The sequence below is a fragment of the Pyrgilauda ruficollis genome, unplaced genomic scaffold, assembly GCF_017590135.1.
Source record: "Pyrgilauda ruficollis isolate IOZ18807 unplaced genomic scaffold, ASM1759013v1 scaffold23, whole genome shotgun sequence".
NCBI classification, from domain to species: domain Eukaryota; kingdom Metazoa; phylum Chordata; class Aves; order Passeriformes; family Passeridae; genus Pyrgilauda; species Pyrgilauda ruficollis.
In genome coordinates, this window is record NW_024522539.1 from 2663071 (window position 1) to 2686822 (window position 23752).

At 48.6% G+C, this 23752-nt stretch overlaps 2 protein-coding genes across 6 annotated transcripts in view; one reads left to right on the top strand and one right to left on the bottom strand.

Moving 5' to 3' along the window:
• Positions 1 to 12374: 12374 nt before the first annotated feature.
• On the top strand, positions 12375 to 21251 carry LYSMD4 (LysM domain containing 4). The gene is made up of 3 exons (XM_041469195.1): positions 12375 to 12399; positions 13388 to 13681; positions 17097 to 21251. Exons 2-3 carry the CDS (start codon positions 13406 to 13408, stop codon positions 17598 to 17600), a joined length of 780 nt encoding a protein of 259 aa, XP_041325129.1. The 5' UTR covers positions 12375 to 12399; positions 13388 to 13405; the 3' UTR covers positions 17601 to 21251.
• Positions 19770 to 23752, bottom strand: part of MEF2A (myocyte enhancer factor 2A) — an 80848-nt gene continuing 76865 nt past the window's right edge. For all 5 annotated transcript variants that reach the window (XM_041469193.1, XM_041469191.1, XM_041469194.1 and 2 more), the window contains one exon: positions 19770 to 23485. In XM_041469193.1, the coding sequence (XP_041325127.1) occupies positions 23140 to 23485 (346 nt within the window). In that variant the 3' untranslated portion in view covers positions 19770 to 23139. The remainder of the gene's footprint in view (positions 23486 to 23752) is intronic.

The following is a 23752-nucleotide window of genomic DNA, read 5'->3' on the forward strand; positions in this document are numbered from 1 at the left end:
CTTCTGCTGTGGCTCTCCAGAGGAGCTGCTGCTTGTGCTTATGCCACAAGCCATGGGGGATCTGTAGCCATATGGGTAAGAAAGAAAAAGCTTATTTATTTGTTTTCAGCCTCCCCATAGGATGGTTCTAAAAGCAGAAGTATCCTTCACTATGGAAAAAAAAAAAAAAAAAAGATAAAATTGACAAAACCACCCTCATATTTGTGAAAATTTTTGTAATGTTTTTCAGGGTATCACTAAATCTTGCCAGGCACCTCCCTTTCCTCCCCTGCCTTCCCCAAATGCTGCCATTTTTGGCTAAAAAATCCCAAGTTTGGGATTTTTGGACCAACAATGTCAGCCAAAACCCAGGCTCTCTTCTCTAATTTTTCCACTTAATTTTTCAACTATCTTCTGGCAAAGCAGAAGCACTGTTTTGATGGAAAGTTTTTCAACCAGCTCTGCTCATTAATTTCTGCCAGCAGTCACAGAACAGTACATCTTGCAGGAGAGGAGAGTGTCTGAAGGGCCCAGTGTGAGGCAGGAATGAGTAACACTCCTCTCCCAGCTCTGTGCCCCAGCCAGCTCCCTGCTCCTAATGAGAGACATCTTTCTAGAGAGGTTTCCAGCTTAAATCTCTCTTGGCAAGTCAGCTCAGTAATTCAGGTACTTTGCCAGGTTAGAGGAAGATGTGGGTGGGCATAGAAGGATCTCCTCTGAGCAAAGGACCCTGGGACTCTGAGGAGCCACATTGTCCATCTCTTATCTGCTTGGGTTAATTTTGAGCTCCTGCAGGCAAGCACCAGTTGTCAGGGAAGGTGGGGAGGTGGGGCTGGTCCAGCTCCCTTTCAAGGTGACTTCCAGTGTGCTTTAATGGTGATGTTCAGATACAGCAGCAGCTGAGCCAGGCACAGCCATGAGCTGTCTCCATGGAACCCTGAGGTCTGCAGGGACAAGATCCTGAAGTGGCTGCTGGGCTGAAATGACACCAGAACATCCCTGCTGTGTGTCTGTTACCCATCTGTCCACCAGGAAGGAACTTTTTACACTGAGCTCAAGGGAAGCCCAGCTCCTCTCACTTTTGGGTTCCTGTGATGACAGGAACCTGGGAGGTAAAGAAGGAAGATGTTCTTACAGAGTAGCCAAATTTCTCAGTGTTTGGCCTCAGCAGCCAAAGAAGCATCTGCCCATTGGCTGCATGGACAGTCTCCTCAGGGAAAAGCCATCCATCCACAGTCCCTGACATTTGCAAAGTGCTCTGAGATCTTTCAGATATGCAAAAGTTTATAGCCCTTCTCTGACCATGGCTGATTTTAGAGGGTTAACTTAGGAACAGGAAATACAGTGACTAAAGGAAAGCCATTAATATTAAATTCTACCCTTTGCCAGATTGTCTTTTGTTATCTTTGCTCTTTCATGAAATATTTTCCAGTTTTCCTTGCAGGGCATTCCTTACAGGGGCAGCAGCTAAGGAGCTGTAACTTGGCACATCTCCACCTGCTTTTCTGTAGCAGTGCACATTTGTGCTCTGGGATTTGAAGAATTTCCTTTGCCTCTAGAATTGATATGCAAACAGTCAGCTGTACAGACATCAATCTGTCCAGTAGACATGCCTTGTGACCTAAGGAATAATACAGGTGGTCAGCACCATGCTGGTGACTCCTGAATTTCTGGAGCAAGCAGAATCATTTTCCTACATCAAGAAGACGGGAGGTCCTGTATACACCCTCGAGTCATCTGCTGTGCTTGACTGATCACAAAACGCCCACCAAGATTTCCCTAACAAAGTCCTTCATTTCTGCCAAGGAAAGCAAAGATTTTCAGGAAATGAGAGATGTGACCTTGCCACCTCACAAACAGCTCGGGGGTCTCAAGATGCTCATCTCAGCAGAGGGATGCTTGTGCCAGAGCAAACGTAGAGCCCTGTGTGGTCAGTGCACAGCTCTTCCAGCATCCCTTCCTTCATCAGCTCTGTTGTGTAAAAACAGAAGTGGCCAAACTTAGTCTTCTCCTGCCTGTTTGCTGTGTTGCTGTAAGTTCCACTGTGTTGAGGTGCTGCTGTGTGAGCAGGAGTGGAATGAGGGATGTTAAGACTGGGAGAGATGAGTGTTGGTAGTTGCATAACCTAGCTCAAACCACTTCCCCCACTCATGATTTCATCACAGCCAAAAGCTGTGCTTGAGCTGCTGGGCACCCTGTGGGCACCTAAAGCCTAAGGGGAATTTTTGAGAGAGAAAGAGATGGCTCCAGAGTGTCCCATAACTCTAAGCAAGTTGTTCACTAGGACAGTCACCATTTCTGTTAAAAATAAGTCTTTCATTTCCCATTGATACTTCTCAGGCTGCAAGGAGAGCCATTCTCCTGCTCCTAGAGGCTCTAGCTGCAGACACAGCCTTGGAAGGGAAGCTTGCTCTCATGGCTACAGCAGAGGAATGGGAAGCACGAGATCTGGCATGGAGTGCTGCTCCCATTGAAGCCAGTGGGATGTTTGCCATTGGCTTCAGGGAAAGCCAAGATTTCAGTCTGCAGCCAGATTTGCTGGTGTGCTGTTCTATCCTGAGAGCAGGAGCAGAGAGGGTTCTTGGTTTCCTGATAAAGCTCTTGCTGCCTTGGCTCCTCTGCTGCCTTCTCACCTCACACTGGCCCCTCCTTGCTTTCAAATCTTAGACCTCTTTCAAAGCCTTGATGAAGAGACTGGTGCATGGTTTGTGCCTGTGGTATTGTCCTGTGATTGGAGCTCTTGGACATCCTCTCCACTGGGAATTGTGGACAGTGCTACAGGGGAGCATAAGGCAATAAAGCAACAGGACAGGATGGGGTAAGAGACTTAGATGAAGTAACACATATGGGATTTGCTGCAGGTAAATAACTGTGCCTTCTTCTCCAGGCAGCAACTTGGATCAGCTCTAGAATTAACTCTGAGTGGTTCAAGAGAGCCTGCAGACATTGTGAAGGTGGTCCAAGGTGGGCTTCCCTACTTCACACCTTCACACCAGCATGGACTGTTGGGAACCTTGATAGTTTAATCAGCCTTTTCCTCATCTCCCTCTTTCAGGGTTAGGTGGGAGCCAAATTGTGAGTGACGAGCTGTGGTGCAGGTACTCATGAGCCTGTTAGTGAACATTTCCCAAATTACACTGATCCCCCTGCCAGCCCAAAGGCTGCTGTGCTGCTGTAGTGACATAGACGTTAATCAGTGCATTATCTAGAGCTCCACAATGTTTGCACACCCAGCACCCACATCTGGGCAGGGTTGGTGCCCTCCTCTCAAAAGCAGCTGAAGGAAGTGATCACAGAGTCCATCAAGATTCTACCAGGCAGCCCCAGTTTGGCCTGTGTGGGTCCAAGCTGTTTTTATTTGAGTGGACACATGGTGGAGCCTCTGCATGCCAAGGAAAAGAAACAATGCAAATAATTCTTGCTCTTCATTTTTATTTCTCCCTGATCAGGACGGCTCTCTCTGTTCATCGCGTGGGATTGGTCTCTGCTGCCCCTTTCAGGGAACATCTGTTAGCACATCACATCTGTAAAAAAAAAGCAGGAAGCTTTATCTGCTGGACCAAGAAGTTGTCCTGAATTTCCTCACCTCTCCAGATGCCTCGTGTTCGACAGCTTCTGCTCCTGGCCAGCCACAGCTTGTGTTCTCTGGCCACCTGGGACCTGATCTCCTTCCTCTGACACTTCCACAGAGAGCAGCTGCTGAGAGAGACTTTCTGGTAAGTTGAAACCATGGTGATGTATTTTATCTCCACAAAGTAGGAGTTGCAAATGTAGGTGTTAAAAGCTGAGATAATGATCATGTAGAGATCCATAGCTAAGAGTTTTACTGTGATTTTCTCCACAAAGTTGAATCAAAGCTACCCAGAAGTTCAGCTCTGGTGCAGGAGCGCACCCCGGTGTTACCTCTTTAGGCACAAAGATTTTTACAGGCAAAAATGCTCTTTGTTCTGATAATAAATGGGGAAGAAGGGGGAGGAAAGCAAAGAAAAACCCAAACAATGCCATATTCTCTGCTGACTGATTGGCTTAGCTCTGCAGCACAATTTCCCATCTCTCTTCTTCATCATTCTGAGATTCTTCCCCAAAAGGGTCTTATCAGTAGATAAGTGGCTGCCTCTGAGCTAACTCTTTTCTTCTGGTTCAGTGGCTGGCACGATGTTTGCATGAACTCTAAACCATCAGCTTGTTGCTCTCTGATTTTCTTTGCTGATATGATCCCCAGCAGCTCTCACGTTTCCTAGGGCAAGCACAATCAAGCACAATCAAGCAAAACTAATCAGAATAAACAGAATTACTGCTCATTCTTTCTTAACAACATGCCTGTAGGGGTTTTGTCTCCCTTAGCAAATTCAATCCAGCTCCTTTCTCTCAAGTTAATTCACTGTAGCTGCTTCCACAGGCTCTGGGTTACAGGTAACAATGAGAGGAGAGGATTGTGCTTTGCTTTGAGCAAGAGCTCAGCATTTGTGTGTTTTGCATTTTAAGGAATGGGGCAATGTAGGGGTTACTTGATCCACTTCCCACTGATTCTCTGTGGTATTCCCTCTGCTGCTTGGAACGCAAAAGATGACATTTTGTACCTTTCATCTGCTCATGTGTCCCTTTAATTCTGCTAATGGTTCCTCTTCCCCTTTTTTTTTGTCTCATATACAGGCTCTGATTTTAGCACTCAAGCACAGGGTCCTGGGATGGCTTTCCCAGGATCCTGGCAGATTTAAAGACCAATATTGCTCCCATGCACCCACATCCCACATTGAGGGTGTCCTTGTGGGTGTGACCCTGGAGCCAGCTTCTCATGGAGGACACCGTGGTGAAACTCCCTTCTGGCACCCAGGCCTTGGACCTACAAAGTCTTCCCTGTGTGGTTGGTGTCTTTGAACATTCCCTGGGACTGTTTCCTGAAGAAAGAGCAGCATTTGGCCCTTGGTTTTTAAGAGAGTTTCCTAACACCAACCTCAAAACAAATGGAAACACTTTTCTCTCCCTTCAGACCAGGACAAAGACTGAGGGTGAGGCTTTAAGGCTAATGAAGCTTTTGGTGTGTGTTTTTTTTTCTTCCTCTCAGCTGAGGAGGTCCCTGGCACTATGATAAAAGCCCCCACTGCCCACTGGGGCTCCTCACCTTGTGGTGAACGTGCTCCTGAGAGACACAAAGGTTTCCCCAGAAGCACGTTCCCATTCCCTGGCTCCAGTTAGAGAAGATTTTCTGTGTTTGTTGCTAACAACGTTCTTCCTTGCCTTTGGCTCAGCAGGAACCTGATTAGTGACTTCCCAGGGTCCTTGAAACCCGAGGGAATTAGTATGCCTTTAATTTTGTCCAAGCTGATACTTAGGGGGACAGCTGGGAACATTGTAAAGCAGCTTCTGGCAGTGAAGAGTCCCAGCAAAGCGTTTCCCAGAGCCCTGGTAGTGATGCTCAGCCTGCCCACCTGAAGCCAGCCCATGCAGGGAGCTGCAGCATTAACCAGTGAAAGACATGGCCCTGCTCCTCTTCCTTTTCCTTACAACAGCTGGATTGGGCCAGCTGTGATTTGGTGGTACCTGGTGACCACACTGTGTTTGTGTCACTTTGCTGCTGTTCACAGCTTTTTTTCAGTGTTCATTGACAGCCAGACACATCCTTCATTTCTTGGATGCTCATCCCAGCTTCCCAGGATCTGGGCTGACCTGGCATGCCAACAAGTTGTGCAGCCTTGGTGAAGCAGTGCATTGCCCTGTAACTCAGGGAACCACTGTGCAATAGGAACCACAATAGCACTGCTTGGCTGGGGATTTTTAAAACACTTTGAGCTCCTTGGAAGGAGCAGGGTAGGTGCAAACCTGTTGTGTTACTCTGTGGTTAAAGGCTGCCTGAGACGATGGTTTGAAGTGAAAACAGCAGCCAACAGGGCAGCTCACACATCCCTAGAGATGGTCACTTCATGGTTTGAGGCATTTTCAGGGGCTACTTCACTTCCCAGGTACTGGAAAGGCTGAGCCAGCCTGGGGCTGGGACCCCTCTACTGTGTGCAGGACACAGGAATTCCATCAGGGTCGTGCTTAGCCTTAGCTTTTGCTGTAACAGTTACAAGTGATAAAATATCAGTTTTCTCCATTTGCCTCCCCACAAGTTGGTTTAAAGGGAATGAAGGCAGATCCTGCTATAGCTTAGTGCATTACAAGCCAACTCAAATGACTCCCCACTGTCTTTTCATCTCCATGAGACTTTTAATGCCCTAAGTCTTTGCATGTCCTGGCACACAGCCCAATTGAAGCATGAGCTCCAACAGAAGTTTTACATTTAAAGCTGTTCTTTTGGCTTCAGAAATTTGCAGATTGAGGCTGAGAGAAGCAATTCAGCTGTTTACTTGCAGATCTCCACCAGGCCTGCTGTGCTCTTGCCCTCGCCTCGGTCAGAGTTGTGTTAACAGCATTTTCCAATTAAAGTAGCAGCCTCAGTTACAGAAAATGCTTTTCCTATCTGGGAATGTATCTGATTTTACTCTTTTTAAATTACTCATGGAGCACAGGGGTGTTTTGTTTCCCACCCCTTATTTTAATTAATCCATCATCATTTCTGGTGACAAGGTTGGCTTTTGTTGGGTTTTTTATTTCTTGCCATTTCCATCAGCTTGTGCCAATACCACTCAGACTCCACATTACTGATGATGGGGAGACTGATGTGAGCAATCAGGCAAATATCAAGTGGACAGGCAATTCCTGAATTTCTGCTCACTCAGAGCAGGAAAAATTACACCTATTCTGGAGATAGCCCTGCCAGAAAATCTTAGAGCCATACTGTGTAAATTGTAGCCACTTCACTGTCTGAAATAGTCCTACTCTGCAAACTTGGCTTTCAAGACCTCCACAGCCAAGGCTTCTTTCCGTTACCTGAAAATTCCAAGTCTCTAGGAAAATAAATGGTAGCAGCTGAAACCTTCCTCTTTCCTCACAGTAATGAGGTAAGAGCTTCTTTTTTTCACTTCACCTCACTTCAAGGAACATGCTGGGCCCCATCCTGCCCGTGGTGCAACAAGCTCAGCAAGGCTTGTCCTGTGGGCTGCAGTGGGATCTGCCTCTGGGATTTTCACTCCTGCCAGTTTTCCATAGTGAACAACCTTGTGACTGTCTTCTGGTTGAACATGCTTTGAACATGAGCATGGCAGTGCTTGGGCTGGGCCTGCAGGACCTGGGGCAGGACCAGATGCAGTGACAAAATCCCAGGATCCCAGTGCTGACATCCTTCCCAGGAGGCCACAAAGCCCCTCTGTCCAGCAACATCCTTCTCCCAGAGTCTGAGCAGCTGCAGCTCGTGCCCACCACAGTGACCCTCAAACCTGGGAGCACCTCTGTTCTTCAGGACCCTTGCAAGGATGCTCCAACCACAGACTCCCAGACAAGGAAGCAAAGCCTTCTGCTGCCCCCACGTGTTGCTTGCTCATTATTGTTGCCACACACCAGTAAAGACCTGGGAACACTATTGGGAAGCATGAAGAGGAGCCAGCACAGCCACGCAGCTCTGGAGGTCAAGGATCTTGCTTTGGAAGACTCTTCTCTTCCTTCTGTTCCTCCCTCAAGATCAGGGTGTTCCTTATACTCAAAAATCTCAAAATCAGATTGGGCCTGTTTGGAAGTGAGATGATCTGGAGGCAGCAAAGCACAGAGGTGTCCTGGTCCCTCCCAGGATGTGTGTGAGCCCTGGGAGCCCGCCAGCGATGCCGAGCGATATCGGATACGGCACAGAGCATCCAGGAGTCTTGGCTCAGGCCACGAGGAGCACAGAGTGAGAGACAGCTCTTGGCAGGCTCAGCTCACATGATAAGGTCATTGGAAAGACAAGTGATGCTTTCATCAGCCTGCCTCTCCCCAGAATCAGCACCAGCTCAAGCAAGGGTCTGTGCTCCTGTAATATCCTGTGCTCCACGTAGTGCCAAGGACAAAAGCTTCCTCACAAAGAGGAAGGTTGAAGGTTCTTTTCCCAACCAGTGTCCCAGCCCCCAACTCCCATCCTTCCTGGCCCTGTCAGGTTCCAGTTTTGAATAGCACCCCTTGGAAAGGTAATTTTCTCTCTGAATCAGTGGCACCTCTCAAGCTGAAGGGAGAGCAGGCTGTAGTTGCTGGCTCTCTGCTGCTTCCCAGCAGTTACAATTTGGGATCTTGTGGTTTTGTCCTTTGTTGGAGTAGCACATGCTGACTATTCTGGAGAGCATCAATCCCAAAAGCTGCCTGAAGCCTGGGCTGACAGGTTGGTAGTAGCAGCCAAGCTCTCTCATGGAACCAGTTTGTGGCTGGGGGAGGTCCCAGAGCAGTGTTCCTGACCATCCCTAGCCCAGCTCCTTGGAGCGGTAGGGCTGGATCTTTGCCATCCTTTCACCAAGAACCTTTCTGGCATGGCACCATGAACAGATGGGCCATGGAGCAATTCCTCAGCTCAGATTGTCCACAGGCTGCCCTGGACCCTGCCTGGAGCTCTCTGAGAACATCTGAAGGGAACAGCACTCGCTGGCAGGGCTTACGTGCTCCGGCAATTGGGGATTGCAAACACATGCTTCAGCTATGCAAGAAATCTTTGACTTGTTCTGAATGCAATTCTGCCTGGGTTTCTTCCCAGGAACATTCCTGTTCTTCACAATTTACCAGTTGCAGGAAGGGAGAAGGGGGAAGGGGGGATTTTAGGAGTAAGGGAGAGGAAAGGGAGCAAATCTCACGGTGCTTTCCCTCGCCAAATTTCTCCAGAAGGACAGGGTGTGGAGCATGGACTCCAGAGTCTGGGACAATCCCAAGAAAATATGAATTACAAAATTAAAACCACTTTTAATTAGTCATTTGTTTTTATAGAAAGAATAAGTCTGTTTTTCTGAAGTAATTCACTGCCTGCTATCACACACACCAGGCAGCCCCTGCCAAATGGAGCTGTTTGATAGAAGGCAAGCCCAGAACGAGGGCTCTGAGCAGAGACACCTTATCTCCTCCAGGAGACAGCAGTGCCATTCAGATCTGCATTCTGCTTCCCCAGATAAAAGTGCCACTCCTGAGTCACTGCATACGTGAGGGAGATGCAAATGTAGTCCCCGTAGGTGGGAGTAATTTGATGTCTGAGATGAATGATGAAGCTGGGCCTTTATCGTCACACCTGCTCTGCTCCAGAAAAGAGAGGAAGCGTGAGAGGGTGGAGGCAGGAGCTGCTTCTGCCCTGGGAGAAGCCAGAGGTGCAGGGTACCCAGCTCCTCACACCCTGACTCCAGGTGACACAAATCCCTCTTCCCAAGGAGGGACACAGTGGCTGTCACCCGTGGGGGCTGGGCTCACACTGCGCTGGGCCTGAGCAGGATGTCCCTGCAGGGAAGGTGTCACACGGGCTCTGTGCTCCTTTCCAGATGTCACCTGAACCATCAGCTCCTTCCTGCAGCCCAAGACCCTTCCAGGGCAGTCAGTTACAGGGCTTGTGCTCCATGGCAAAGCCTGGGACCTGCTGAGCTACACGAGCTCCAAGGGGAGAAAGCCTTGGAAGAGACAAGGTGTAACCTGATGCTACCAAACATGCACTCTGAGTAACCTCCACAGCTCAATTGACTCCATTAAGTATTTACCTATAATTAATTTAATTTAGTTGAGGTTTTCTCCCCTGTGTTGGGTGCCTACTGTATCAACTTCTTAAAATTATGGCTGTGTGTATAATTCAGTCAAATGTACATGCAGTACCCACAGAAGCTGAGTCATTCCAGGTACCAGGGAGAGTTTTATTTTGTTGTGTTTGGCTCGTGCTTCTGACTTAACACAGGGATAACTCCACTAAAATTGGTTGTGCTGCATTAGTCCAAAGCCAGAGCAGAGCCCAGCTTTTATTCATTATTTGCAAGAGAGACATCATAATTTCTATAATGCCATGTCCAGAGTATGGGTGGGGTTTTCTCCAGCTGCCTTCCCAGTCTCCCACTGGGGAACAATGAAATGAAGGTAAAAAGGAATATCCATCTTTTTCTCTTTTTGTGTGTATAATTCCAGCAGATTCCTATTGCCTCACAGTGCTGTGTAGGAACCTTTCCCAGATATCTGCTGAATTAAACAGGAGTGATTGGTTGATTCTGAGGAGATGCTCAAGAAGTTTTTCCTGAAGTTACCCTTTTCCCAAGGGTGGAGAGCAGCCTGTGACTGAGTGAGAGGTTTTATTGCACAGCTTAGAATGCAGCTGAAAGAGAAGCACAGAACAACACAGGGAAATGTGTGTCTGACACTTCTCACACTTCTGAAGTGAGCCTGAGGAAAGAGGGACAAATCCCAAGTGATGAGGAAAACTGCAGTTCTGGGTCTGAGCAAGAGCTCCCAGGAATCACAGGGACACAGGAGAGGAGCCCTGTTCTAGATTATTTGGAGATTCCCAGCCAAGACCTTCATGAAAGTTTTGATTCTTTCTTACAGGGATTAAGTCTGGGAAGCAGCTGGCATGGATGTGAATTCTAGCTGGTGCCCAGCACCATGGACACTCTGCTCTGTGGATTGAGTGCAAATGAGCAGACTCAGCTGTCACCCTCTGCACTGATCTCAGCCAGGGCAGGAGGATTCTTCCTGAAATTCAGGGCACTAATGACCCTTGTGGTGGTTGAGTGCAGATAATGACTGAACCACTGAGCTCTCAGACAGACTCTGCTTGTTTGGGGCTGTGCAGCTCTCACAATCTGTCTGCTAACTACAAAAATATTCCAATTATTTGGAATGATGACATCACCCATGCAATTGACCCAGATCCAACATCAGCACTCCCACAAAACAGTTATTTCTTGTTAAACACTATCGAGGACAGTAATCCAGCCCAGACTGAGCCCTGTCAGCAAAGCCTGGTTGATTCCTCCACATTTCCAGCATTTCCTCAGCAGTTTATTTTCCAGGTTCGACAGGGTAGCCTGAGTAACCTGGATCTGTTTGACAAAACGTGATTATTGCTTGTAGCTTTTGAACCTCAGTAGTCTCAGAGAGGCTCCAAGTGGCTCAGGAAAGGCATTTTGGCACCTTTCATCTGCTCCCCATGCTTGTAAAGCCCTCACCAGCACACTAAATCCATCATCTGTCGGGCCACAAAGCTGCCTGAGCCCAAAGTCATCTGCTCCTGGGATGATCTGGCCCAGGGATGGAGGGAAGGAAATCCTGCTGGGAGATGGGGAGCTGGCTCAGCCACAGTCCTGCCTGGCCACTCTCCCAGCACCCTTCCATCCCTGCCAAAATCCCTCAGTCCCACCAAGGTGTGTGGGCAGGTAAGGGCTGTGAAGAACAGCTGTTGCTTAAAGAAATTCTTGATGCTTGAGGAGCCTTCTTTCCTCTCACTGTGTCACATTTACCAGCTGATGATGTAGCTTGTCCAGGGGTATCCAGAGCTGGAGAGGAAATGCCCTCCCCTCATGCCTGCAGCACTGGGGGTGCACAGGGGAAGGCAAAGGGATGGCCAACGACTGCACTCAGCTTTAATTTCATTTAAAAGCAGGTTTGTCCATCACCTGTAGGGCAGGGAGCAGCCAGGCCCGGGGCTGAGCCAAACCCAGGCTGCCCCTGCAGGAGATCTTCACCCCGCTGAAATCTGACAGCTGGCAAGGAGGGCATCATTCCTCCTGTCCCTGCACCCCAGAAAAGCTTTGAATGTGGGACTTGCTAGCAGCGTGTCCTGAGCTTGCTTTTTAAACATCAGCCGTGAGTCAGGGTGGGCCAAGGCAAACACAGAGTGTGGAGCACGGCTGGTCAGCTCTGCAGGCACCCGCAGAAATACCGACAGTGTCAAATTGACATATTGTAATGTGGCATATTGTAATAGGGACACACTGTAATAGGGGCACACCGTAATAGGGACACATATTACATCTGTTATTACATGCTGATGATGTAATAACTGAGATGTTAGTGTAACACGGGGCTGTGCAGGTGTGTGACATGACCCCTTGTACCGGTGTGTGACGTGTCCTCGGACAGTGGCACCTCGCCCGTGGTTGTTCAGGTGTGTGACATGGCCTGTTGTACAGGTGAGTGACATCACCCGTCGTTCAGGTGTGTGACCTGACCCATTGAACCGGCGTGTGACGTGTCCCGGGGCAGTGGCACCTCACCCGGGGCTATGCAGGTTGTGTGAGGTGTCCCTGTGTACAGGTGTGCAGTGTCCCTCGTTCAGGTGTGTGGTGTGTCCCCCTGTTCAGGTGTTTGACCTCACCTCTGTTCAGGTGTGTGAAGTGTCCCTCGTTCAGGTGTGTGGTCCCCTCGGAATGGGGCCGCGGGCCCTTTAAGCGAGGCCCCGCCCCCTACCCGTCCCGGCCCCGCCCGCTCAGCCCCTCCCTCCTCACCGCCCATCCCGAGCTCCCATTCGTCGGGCGGTGCTGAGGTCCCGCCTTCCGGCGCCGCCAGCCAATGGGAGGAGCGCTGGGCGAGACCGTGGCCAGGTTGGTGCGGGGCCGATGGCGGCGGGTCCGTGAGGGGAGCGCTGGGAGGGGGGTGGGAACCGGGACGTCCTGAGGGGAACGGGGCCCTTGAGGGCAGCGGGACACCCGGAGGGGAGCGGGAGCCCTGGGGGAAGCGGGGCCCCAGTGGGGAGCGGGACACTCTGAGGGGATCCGGACCCTCCTCAAGTGATGAGGGCGTTGGGGTCGCCTGAAGCGCTGAGGGCAGCGAGACCCTGTGAGGGGAGCGGGACCCCCGAGGTGCCGAGGGCAGCGGGAGCTGAGGGGAGCGGGACCCCCGAGGTGCCGAGGGCAGCGGGAGCTGAGGGGAGCGGGACCCCCGAGGTGCCGAGGGCAGCGGGAGCTGAGGGGAGCGGGCAAATTGTGGAGCTGAGGATTGAAGAAAAAAACCAAACCAACCCGAACTTGCAGCTGTAGGCTGAGCAATAATTAAAGTGCTCAGGCAGGTTCTAGTTGTCATGCAGCAAAATGAAGCCTTGTTATTCGGGCTGAAGTTAAGCGTAGCATGAGCTGTCCTTATTTTAAAAAAAAAAAAAAAAAAAAAAAAAAAAAAAAAAAAAAAGTGTTCTTCCAAGAACTTAAATGGGGATTCCTAAAGTGTAGAGAGCTAAGGACTTATAAAAAGGATAACTTTGTTCAGTTTTTAATGTCTGTTGGTAGACCTGATGTATGTTTTGACCATAATTGAAGACAGTTTGCCCAAGTGACTGTGTTTCTTTTTTAACAAAATTATAGAATGTAGCATTTACAATGTTGAATAACATAGTTATAAAGTGGTTTGTTCACAGGTAGACAAAAAAAAGAAAAAAATCCTGATTGTTGCAGTTTGAATATGTAACTTTTCTAATATTGCTGGTAGAATGACACTTCTGGATTTGCCCCTTTGTGTAGTGAGTGTTCACACCTGCCATCTTTCTGTGCTTTCTCTGAATCCTTCATGCTGAGAGCTAAACACTGGTCTTGAGGAAACTGAAAGTGTCTGGGTTCTGTTGCAGGTGCTGCTGGTGTGGAAGATGAGGCTGCATGAGAGCCGGACAAGGCCCTTCCAGGCTCCTGCCACTGTGCACAGCTTCCCGGGCAGGCAGGTGTTCGTGTTCCCCAATGGCCGCCCGGACTCCGAGGAGGAGTCCTCGGAGGAGGAGGAGCTCAACGTGATGGAGCTGCGGCCCAGGGGCAAGGAGCAGCAGCGGGGCAGCGCCCGGGCCAGGCTGGGGGACGTGGTGCTCCTGGAGAGGGAGCTCACCGAGGAGGACAGCCTCAACAAGCTGGCCCTGCAGTACGGCTGTAAGGTGAGGGTTAGCCACCCCCGGGGTTTCACGTGCAGCGGCTTCCAGAGGTGTCCTGTGGTCTGCTGGCTCTGACAGGTGTCAGCCCTGTGTGTTGTGTGGATGGTCACTGTCTCGGTAAAACTGGAGACAGGCAGAAATAACCCCAGACAAACACAAAAAGGAGTTGTTCAGCCAACAGCCTGGGACAATGTTGTCAGCCTCACACCCTGCCTGACCTGCTTTCCTGTTTAATTTCGGTGACTAAGTGCAGGTTGTACTAAGTTATTTCAGTGAGGGCAAACATTAGGGAGCTGACTGTAGAAATGAGGGCCAGGGCTGTGCTCTCAAGGAACATTGGAGTTTTTGAAGCAAATTGAGCAGTACAAAGAGACACCACAGTTATAGGTGAGGTCTTTTGTTTATTTTTTTAAAGGTATCAGCTTACATTTTCCAAGTAAGGTCTGAGTCTAACGGGTGGATGTGGAGAGGTGCCAAAGTTCAGTCCCAAAGTCCAGGTGATGTCTGTGTTTGGGTTTTGGTTGTTTGCTGTCATCCCAAAGCGTGCACTGTTCAGGTGCCTGTGGGCAGGAGGGAGGGCGTGTGCACAGTGAGATTTCTGAGTTGGAACAACTACACAGCATGTTTTCTTTGTTCCAAAAAAGAGCAAAACTGCTGGAACGTTTAATTACCTGCTCTGAACATTGGAAGCCCCCCGTTGTTTAGCAGTTGGAGCTGTGTTTTTAGAGCCCCCTTTATCTGCAAGCTGGACTGTGATTTCAGAGTTCCATGATGAAACAATTGGCCAGCGACCGCAGCAGGGATAATGATACAGCTCTGGCTCCAGTGCTGCCCTGCCAGTGCAGTCTTGCTTAACCACACAGCAGCTGTATGGTGCAGCTGAGGCAAGAGGCCTTAGAGGGATTGCAGCAATTCCTCCCCTCCCATGCCCTTAGAAACAAAAACAAAACAAGAAAGGCACCCATGTATGTTCTGCTGACGAGCCTGATGTGTGTGAAGAAGCAAGTCTGGTAGGACTTGAATAGGCCTTGATTGGTCCCAGGAGAGCCTGAGAAGGCAGAGCTGAGCTTTGGTTGCGTTTAGAGCTGTGTGCTGCTCTCAGCAGCACCTGGGCAGACTCACAGCAGTTGGGTGAACTCAGAGGAGGAAGATTGTAAAGAGTTCTTTGGTTTATGAAGAGTCCTGCTGTGCCGCTGCACTGTCACCCAGTTCTGTGGCTGCACTGTCACCCTGCTGTGGCTGCTCCTCTGCTGCCCCACTCCCAGAGCCTTTCAGCCCCTCTGGAGGCTGCTGGGCCTGCCAGGGGAAAAGCAAACTGATGGAAGGGACCACATAGCCAGTGTTCTCCTCCCTCAGGACAAAAACTGTCCTGCTGCCTCCCTCAAAAAAGAAAGAAAAACTTCTGATTTGTTCCAGTTAAACTGAAATCCTTATTGTAGGAAATTTGTCTCTTTAAAGACTGGCATGACAGTTTTCATGTGTTTTATTTTATTTGCACAATTGAACAGCTCCTGAAAGGTCGCCAGGACAGCAGTGAGAACTGTAACCACACCTATATAGGCAAATGTGTGTAAAAATCCAGGATGAGCTTCTCCTTGAAATGAATGAGAACTTGACATTGGTTTCAGAATCTGCTTGGGAAGGGGATAGTAAGACAGTGCAACAAATAGCTCTGTGTGTGTGCCACAGATAACTTGGCAGAGATGCAAAGCACTTCAAAATTCTCATTTTTACTCTTGACCATTTATAGTCCTGGCTTGCTTTTGTCATTGTTCTTAGGCTGGGACAAGAGGAGCTCGCTGCAGCCAAGAAAATGAGTACAGAAAATAAGCCCAAATGCTTGTGCAGCCCAATCTCTTGCATGCTTCCCATCAGCTTTGTTTGTTGTTTCTGTGTGAGTGCTGCTCCACTTTCTGTGTCTAGAGTCTTAGCACCACACTGCAGTATTTGATTGCAGACACCACGGGGGATATTTACTGTCCCAGTAATTTGTTTTCATTGGAACAAATCCAGAAATTGAAGCAGCACCTCAGTTAGGAGGCTCTGGGTGAGATTGTTATTTCATAACTAAGAAATTTTGCAGGGTTTAAGTCCAGAGCTGACACTGGAGCTGGCTGTGAGGACCCCAAAACAGTGACTGAGGATTCCTTTTGCCTCAGGGTCCCCAGATCAGGTTCTGGATTAAGTGTGCCGTTTTCAGAGTTCTGAAGCTTTGCAGAGTAAACGTGAGATCAGGCCTCCATCTCCTCTACTCTCCACCTCTGAGCAGAGTGCTTGGGAAGTAAAGTGGGTTTTTTTGTTTTAGCTCCCCAGTTTCCTTGGCAGCCTCAAGCAAGTGTGCAGTGAATGCAGGTCATGTGATTTCTGAAGAGCAAAGCACAGTCCCTGTGCTGTGTCTGTCTGCTGTGATGGATGAGAGGTGCTTTACCTGTTTGTGTTGCCTTTCTCTTTGCTTTGGCTCTTGCTGTTTTGTTTTGTGCCCTCCAGCCTTTTCCTCAAGGTTCTTTCACATCTCCTTGGCTGCAGCAGAGAGCTCCTGGCACACACTGACATCCTGTTCCTTTCCTTTGACAGAGGGTTTAGTGCAACTGAGAAGTTGCTGTGCTTGCTGGGTGGCTGTGAGTGGCCACTGGATGAAGCATCTTCTCTTATTTAACGTTAAATAAGGATGCTGCCTTGCCTTTGTATCGGCGCTGCCTGTCCCTGTGTCTGATGCTGCACCTGTGGCTGCTTCTCCCTTGCTCTTCCTGCTGCTGCGTGGGGACACGGCTCACAGACAGGAGCCCTACACAGGAGCCACCAAAGGTGGTGACAGGAGCACAGAGGTGATTGTTCTTCAGCAGGACATGCTCAGGAGGAATGGGCTGGATGAGCTGCTGTCCTGCAGAAGAGAGGTGTTCCTTGAGCAGAGGATGCTCGTGCCTGTGTGGGAGATCCTCACTTGCTCTCCAGGCTGTGCCCTTGCTTTCAGAACTGTTGTGCTCCCAAACTGGAGCTCTGATCACTCTGGAATCATTCCTGAGCAGGAGGTGCTCACACTGGTGTTGTGCTGTCACCTGAAGCACTCGTGTGTAAGGTGTGAAAATAGTTTTTTAAAGGATCTGTTAGTTAAAAAGATTCTTCTTGCCTTAACTGAGAGAAGGGTGAAAAAGGCAAGGGCAAGGAAAAGCAGTATGGAGCAAAATACAGCAGGCACAAGAAGTGGAGGTTGTAGACTGGTTTAATGGGGACTGACTATCCTGCAGGGCCTGGAGCACCCCTGGAACTGCTGGGGAATCTCGCAGAACATCAAATCACTTGCATCCAGGGCCTGCTTTTATTCCCTGATGGCTCCTGGCACGCTGGTTTTGTAGCTGCTTCCTGCCTCACTCCTGGGCTGTCCTGCCCTCACTGTTTGTGTCCTTTCTGGATTCCTTAGGTTGCAGATATCAAACGCGTCAACAACTTCATCCGGGAGCAGGACCTGTACGCGCTGAAGTCCATCAAGATCCCGGTGCGGCCGCACGGGCTGCTCACGGAGAGCGCCGGGGCCCTGCGGCCGCCCCCGGCGGGGCCCGCCCAGCCCGGCCTGACGCGCGTGGAGCCGCCGGAGCCCGACCCCGGTGCAGGGGGCTCCGCTGGCGGCCGGCGTCTCAGTGAGTACTTCAGGGGCATCGACCAGAGCATCCAGGACGCCGTGCAGGTGGAGGTGCAGCTGAGCGCGGAGTACGGCGGGGAGGGGCTGGAGAGGCCGCTGCCCGAGGCGGGGAAGCGGGACGCTGGGAACGGCGCGGACTGTGGAATCCAGTGGTGGAACGCCGTCTTCATTATGCTCCTGATAGGAATCGTCCTGCCGGTGTTTTATATCATCTATTTTAAAACACAAGGCCTGGTGGCCCACAGCTCTAACATGACAAACTCAAATGTTTCAACAGCTGGATAGGAAGGAGAATTACCACAAGGCTCAGTCGTAGGAAAAAAAATCCTAAGGTGAAAGGGCAGCCCACTCCAGCCTCTCCAGCAGTGATGCCCGTATGGTTGTGACTGACTCAAGTGCACCCAAGGGGATAAGACAATACAGATTATTTTTATTTTTATAAGTAGCTGATGATGTAATCCTGAATTTGACTGAAAATTAGGTGATGTGATTTTGATAGGAAAACAAGGATGCTTTGTTGCTTACAGAGATCGTCACCCAGGTGGCTTCACAGTTGGGAACTCTGTTGAGGGAAAGTATTTTGTAGCAATTTACTCATTATGGTTGCTTCAGGTATTTCTTAATGCCGTGTCTAGAAGCAAATTCTTTGCTGCTGAGCTAGAGAGTGCAGTATTAATGTGGTTGGAAAGTTGGGAGTTGTTTGTATTTTAAAGAAACACTTTTTGCTGGAAGTGGGGGGGCACTTTTTCTCAGAAGTGTCATTTTTGTCTCTTGCAGACCATGGTGGTTTTGGCCTGCTTGAGCCTAATGATGCCTTCTGGGGCTCTAAGCTGGGTGTGCCAGGGCATGGTGACGCTGCCAGCACCCCACCTTGTCACCCCTGTGAGCAAACCTTTGAGCTGTGTTCAATTACAATGCATCAGGCCCACCCCTGGGAAGGGTGAGCCCAGACCTCTTTCACTCAGTGAAATCCTTCAGAGATGGCTCCTGAGATCAGAGCTCTCCGTGCAGGATCTGTGCTGTCCCAGCGTGCTGCTCAGCCCTGTGTGGCCCCAGGTGGGCAGGGGGTGTTGGATGATGACAGGAGAGCACGAGAGAGGAGTCACAGGCACTTCTCAAGGGCTCGTTTTCTGCCAGGAGGGCTAGTCAGTATTATTTGCTAGAAAAACTAATAATAGTCTGTAGTGGTGCTTCTCAGACACCCAGGCTCAGTCATGGAATTACTTCCTTGTGTGCAGTCTGAGTGGGAGTGAAGTGGGAGCTGGGTGCGTGTTGCAAGGTCCAGGACAGAAGTCCAAGAAGGGTGAAGCCTTTCTAGGAGAGCACCGTGAAGCTGCTGGTTGTGAGTTTCTGTGAACTGACCACGTGCACTGAAAAGCTTCGCAGGGCAGTGGAGATGTTGGTCAGCCCCAGGGCTGTGCTCTTCAGTCACTCAGCAAAGACTACCTTCTGCAAGGGAGCAGCAAGGGAGGCCTTGGGAGCTTTGCTAAAGAGAGGAACTTCCCTCAGAAATTTGATTCAGCGAATTCTGGGCCTGTGGGCAGAGGTAAAGGCTTTCCTGGAACCAACCACTAAATGTGTGGGCAGGTGCTGTTGGTGCTGAGGGTGAGGGCAGTGCTGGTGGGCAGGGACAGGAAGCTGCTGTTCATCATCCCCACCTCAGCCCAGCCCCATCTGCACGTTCCCAGCTGCCAGCAGGACCACAGGGCTTTTCCAGCTTCCCCTGGCAGCCTGAGGCCGGCTGGGGCAGAGCAGGGGCTGTGGCACAAGCACCTGCTGTGCAGGTGTGGCTCAGCCTGGCCTGAAGGACTGCCTCTGCCTGGACAGGGAGGATTGAAGCTTCTCCAGCAAGGTGAGGACCCTGCACCACACAGGCACAACCGTGTGCTGCTACAATGAGAACCTGCGTTCCCTGCAGCTCTCAAAAGTGGGAACCTAATTTTGTTAATGAACACTCCAAAGTATCTTATATTGAACAAAATCTTGTATTTTTCTTCTGTGAAGAGCTGTACCTCTGTTCTGGGGAGAGGGTGGGACCAGGTTCTTACATTTTTAAATAAAGCCACATGAAATGAAAGCACAAGGGGCACAGCTTGTGCTTTATTTGCTACCACACAGCTGAGCACCTGCCTTAGAAGGAGGGGCCCCTTGCAGCCTCACCTCAGCCTCTGCAGAGAGCAGGAGTGGGAGCAGCAGGAGGAACCGGGGCTGAGGCAGGACTGGCCTTGGGCTCTCCACTCTCCATGGACCCTGGGTCATCTGCCAGTTTCTCCATGTTTTACAGAAAGGTGCTTAGCAGGCATCAGTCCTTGAGTGCAGTAACAAGTGTGTGTGCATCCCTGCTGAGATCCTCGTGGCTGCAGTTAAGAACCAACACCTGGCACCTGGACTGACAGCTGCAGGGGGCAAGGACGGGACGGGACGAGTGCTCTGCAAACACGAGAGAGGCCGGAGTACACAGTAAAAGCCAGTATCTTTACTTTAGTGAATGCAGGATACAAATATTTTACAACAACCTCTAGCATTTTCTTAACCATTTGATAAAAAGTTCACTAGAATATTTATTGTATATTGAAGAAAAAACAACACATTCAGGGAAAAAAATTGAGATTAACTTATTTTTTTTCTTAAAAGATTCGTCTCAAGGATGGCAACAAAGTCCAGCTTGTGCCGCCAAACGGCTTATCAGCATTAAACCGTGAACAGCTTCTTGTGAACTGTTGACTACAAACATTTACCAAATACATAAATCTCTTTTAAAAAAGCCATTTTAAATATAGCAAAGCAGTGTTCTCTTGCACAGCAAAGTGAAGAAAGGTTCTACTAAGATTTAAATGTTTACATTGGTTAAGTCTTTCTTTCACATTCGGATTTAACTTCTGCCCAGGATCAATTGTTAGGAGTTGTTTTGTTCCTTATTTACTATGTATTTCTTGTGCGCACAGTAACTCGCAAGTTTCTGATGCATTAGTGTCCTTGGAGGGAAGGCAAGGCTAAAGCAGTTCTCTCTGACGAGTCCCTGACAACGTGGCGTTCTCAAAACTATCGTGAGAGCTCGAGGATGGAGGTGATTTGTCACAACAGAGATAAAAATCTTAAATCGTTCAGACCTGACTGGGTTCAGCCCAGGATTGGATCCACTTGCACTTCAGTCAGCAGAGATAATTTTAAAAAGTTTTTTTTTTTTAACATGTTGAAATATCTGTGCTATGTCATCTCTTTTTTTTTTAATATAAAACATTTTTACAATTTCTAAAAAAGTATGTTTCAAAGTGAGTTACTTGTTATTAAAAACCAGGATTCCCATGTCCTCGGTGGCAGGAGGTGCTCCCCGAGACCGGAGGGCTGTGGAAGGACGTTTCTGCCGGGGCTGGGGCAGCACAGGGCCACTCCCTTGCCCAGCTCTTTAGAACTGATTCTTTTTATTATTTTTGTTTAATTCATTGGTGCAATTTCAATACAAACTCTAACCCTTGTGTAGCTTTGTCTTTAAGAAAACAGTAGTTAAGTACTGTTTAAAAACCTGCATAGAAATAAAGACTATTGAGATACAGTCAGCAAAGCCATCTGATAAGGCACACAAGAAAATAGACAGTAAATGTGAATGCAGAACTCCCACTCGGATGTACAGCAAAGTTCATACAGGTGCATAAATCATGGAACTCACATCACTGGTCAGAGCAGCAAAAGGTTCCAGGGAGCAGCAAGTGAATTCGGTCACTGGGGACACAACGGCCACGGGAACGTGTCCTTCTGCCTCCACCCTCCTGCCAGCCGGGATGAACCCAGGAAAGGGGAAGCAGTTCCAGGGGAAGGGCTGAGGGCACTGGAGCCCCTGCGGGTTTAACGCTGCCAGGACAACGAGACAGGGCTGGAGCCACAGGGACACCGCCCTTCTCACCCCTCCCTTACAGCATCAAGGGATTTTTCTTAACTGGAAAAAAAAAAAAAAAAAAAAAAAACCCCAAGAAAAAAAAAAAAAAAAACATAATAAATATCAGGGCTAACTCTGAAGAGTTTGGGCAATCCCACAGCTCTGCAGCTTCCACCCAGAACCAGCACTGCCAGCCTGGAGGTGACCGGGAGCACCGGTGGGATCACGGCCCCGCATCCAACACCAAACCTGCTCCCAGCCCAGTCTCGTGGCACAAGGGGGCTCTGCATTCCTCCCCCTCTTTCTTGGAAGCAGCAAATTTTTCCCAAACCACTTGCCAACTCACAAAACCTTTTGTGCTCCTCTGATATGTGTCATTTCCCTATCATGAGAAATTAGGTCAAGTTTTTCCACTATTTTTTTTTTCCTCCTCAGAAGAGGCAGCTTTAAAATGATGCCTTAAAATGTGTTGTAACAGATTTTTTATATTTATGCAGGATGAACTTAACACCGGATTTTTTTTTTGCCACTTTGCTATTTATATACATATATATAAAATGTATAATGAAGCTTAACCATACAGCACAGAGATTACAATTGAACGGCACACATTCACCACCAGTGAGGGGGCCAACCCCTTTATACACCCTCTGAAAAATCTGGATAATAATATTAATAATAATTAAAATCCAAAGAAAGTACAGTATATTTAACAAAATAGTAAATATTAAACAGTGAATACTCTACTTAATAAGGACCTCGCCTTGTTTCAAGTTGGCGTCAATCCACAAAAATATACTTTTTAATCTGGTGACCGTACAATACATAGGTACTTACACCAAAGGTGATAATATATTTAGGATGCTATATACACAAAGAGTTTGGCTCAAATTTAAATTTACATATAAGTGTTCATGGCTTATTTTTCCCCCAAGGTTCCGCCTGCAAGTTTTTCCTTTTCATCTTTGAAAGCAAAAACTAGAAAGTCAAAATAAGATAAAACTATACTCTACAAAAAAGCTACAACATACAGCTTTGGCTTATATAAATAATTCATAGCAGAATGTGTTCAAAAGTACTGTATATAACTTTATATATAGTCTTCAATTCATTAGGGTATTGTTTTCTTTAATATAAAATATACATGAGCTAAAATCCGTTTCTATATTTTTCAAAGGTATGAACGTAAAAACAAATTTGTCAAACATATTCCAATTATAACTTAATATATTAATTTTATTTTGTTAATGTTCTATTTTCTAGGCTAATATTTTCTGAATATTTCATGCGAGTTCTCTATGCTCTCTTTCACTCATTAAAAAAATCACTTCTTTGACCCAATACACTTTCTTTTTTTTTTTGCACGTGCAAAACAGGGTTTTTGTTTGTTTTTTTTTTATTTCTTACAGCATCAGCCCTTCTCCATGCACCCTCTGCAATAGAGACCCATGCCAGGTTGGGTAATAGAAAGGTCAGTTTATGTACAGTATTGCTTTCTTCTTCCTGCTTTTCTACTGCTCTGCTGCTACAAAGCAATTATTTCTTAACTACGAGTAACCATAGAGCTGACTACACACAGGGACGGTACTACAGGCGAGCCCTCGCTCGGGTGGGTGTGGAGGAGGAGGAGACACTGCGGGGACACCGCTCTGCGCGGGCCGGGCCGGGGTTACACACGAGTCCAGGTAAGTGCCAGACTAGAGATCAAACCTACGGGATTGTTCTGTTACTTTTACCAAGGGACATCTGCAGCTATACAAGAGTTTGTCGTAAGTGCCTGATGATTGGTGTATGCTACACACACTAGCACATATATATGCATGTGAAGATATATATATGCACGTATGTATATACATATAAATATACTTATTCATGTCCTTATTTATAAATTTAGATATGTCAGGACAGTTCATTTTGAGAACACAAAGCTGAGAGGGCGGCACCGCGGGTTTATGTCACCCACGTGTCCATCCTCATCCGTTTTACCGAGGGGCTCTCCCGATCCTCTGCGTTGGGCGGCCGCCCCAGCACCACGGGCGAGTGGAAGTCGCTGCGCGGGTCCTCGCGGTCGCTGCCGTCGTAGGAGCTGCTGGAGCTGCTCAGGCTGTCGACCGGGGAGCGCCCCAGCTCCTGGCGCGACGGCGGCGGCGGCGGCTGCGGAGGCTGCGGCTGCTGCGGCGGGAACCCCGAGGGGGTGACGCGGTCCCGGGGAGGGGAGATCGGTTCCGATTTGATGTTGATGTTTTGGTTGGTGTTAATGGAGAGATTTGAACCCTGAGATAGCTGGCTGCCAGTGCTGGGGAAAGAAAACCGAAAGGTGCAAATCAGAAAATGCAGAAAGCGAAAACCGAGTGACGGTTCACGTGTCCGTGATGGTGAGGGCTTGGGGCTCAGCACAGAAATAAATGCAGTTTACTGGGAAAAGCAAAGGTGAAAAAATCATTAATTAAAGGTCTGAGCTGCATTTACAGAAGTTCAGAACAAACAAATATTTTCTATTGCCAAACACTTCAGTCACCACATAGGTGCCCCCTTGGTGAGAAGCTGAGCCTGCAGGGACACA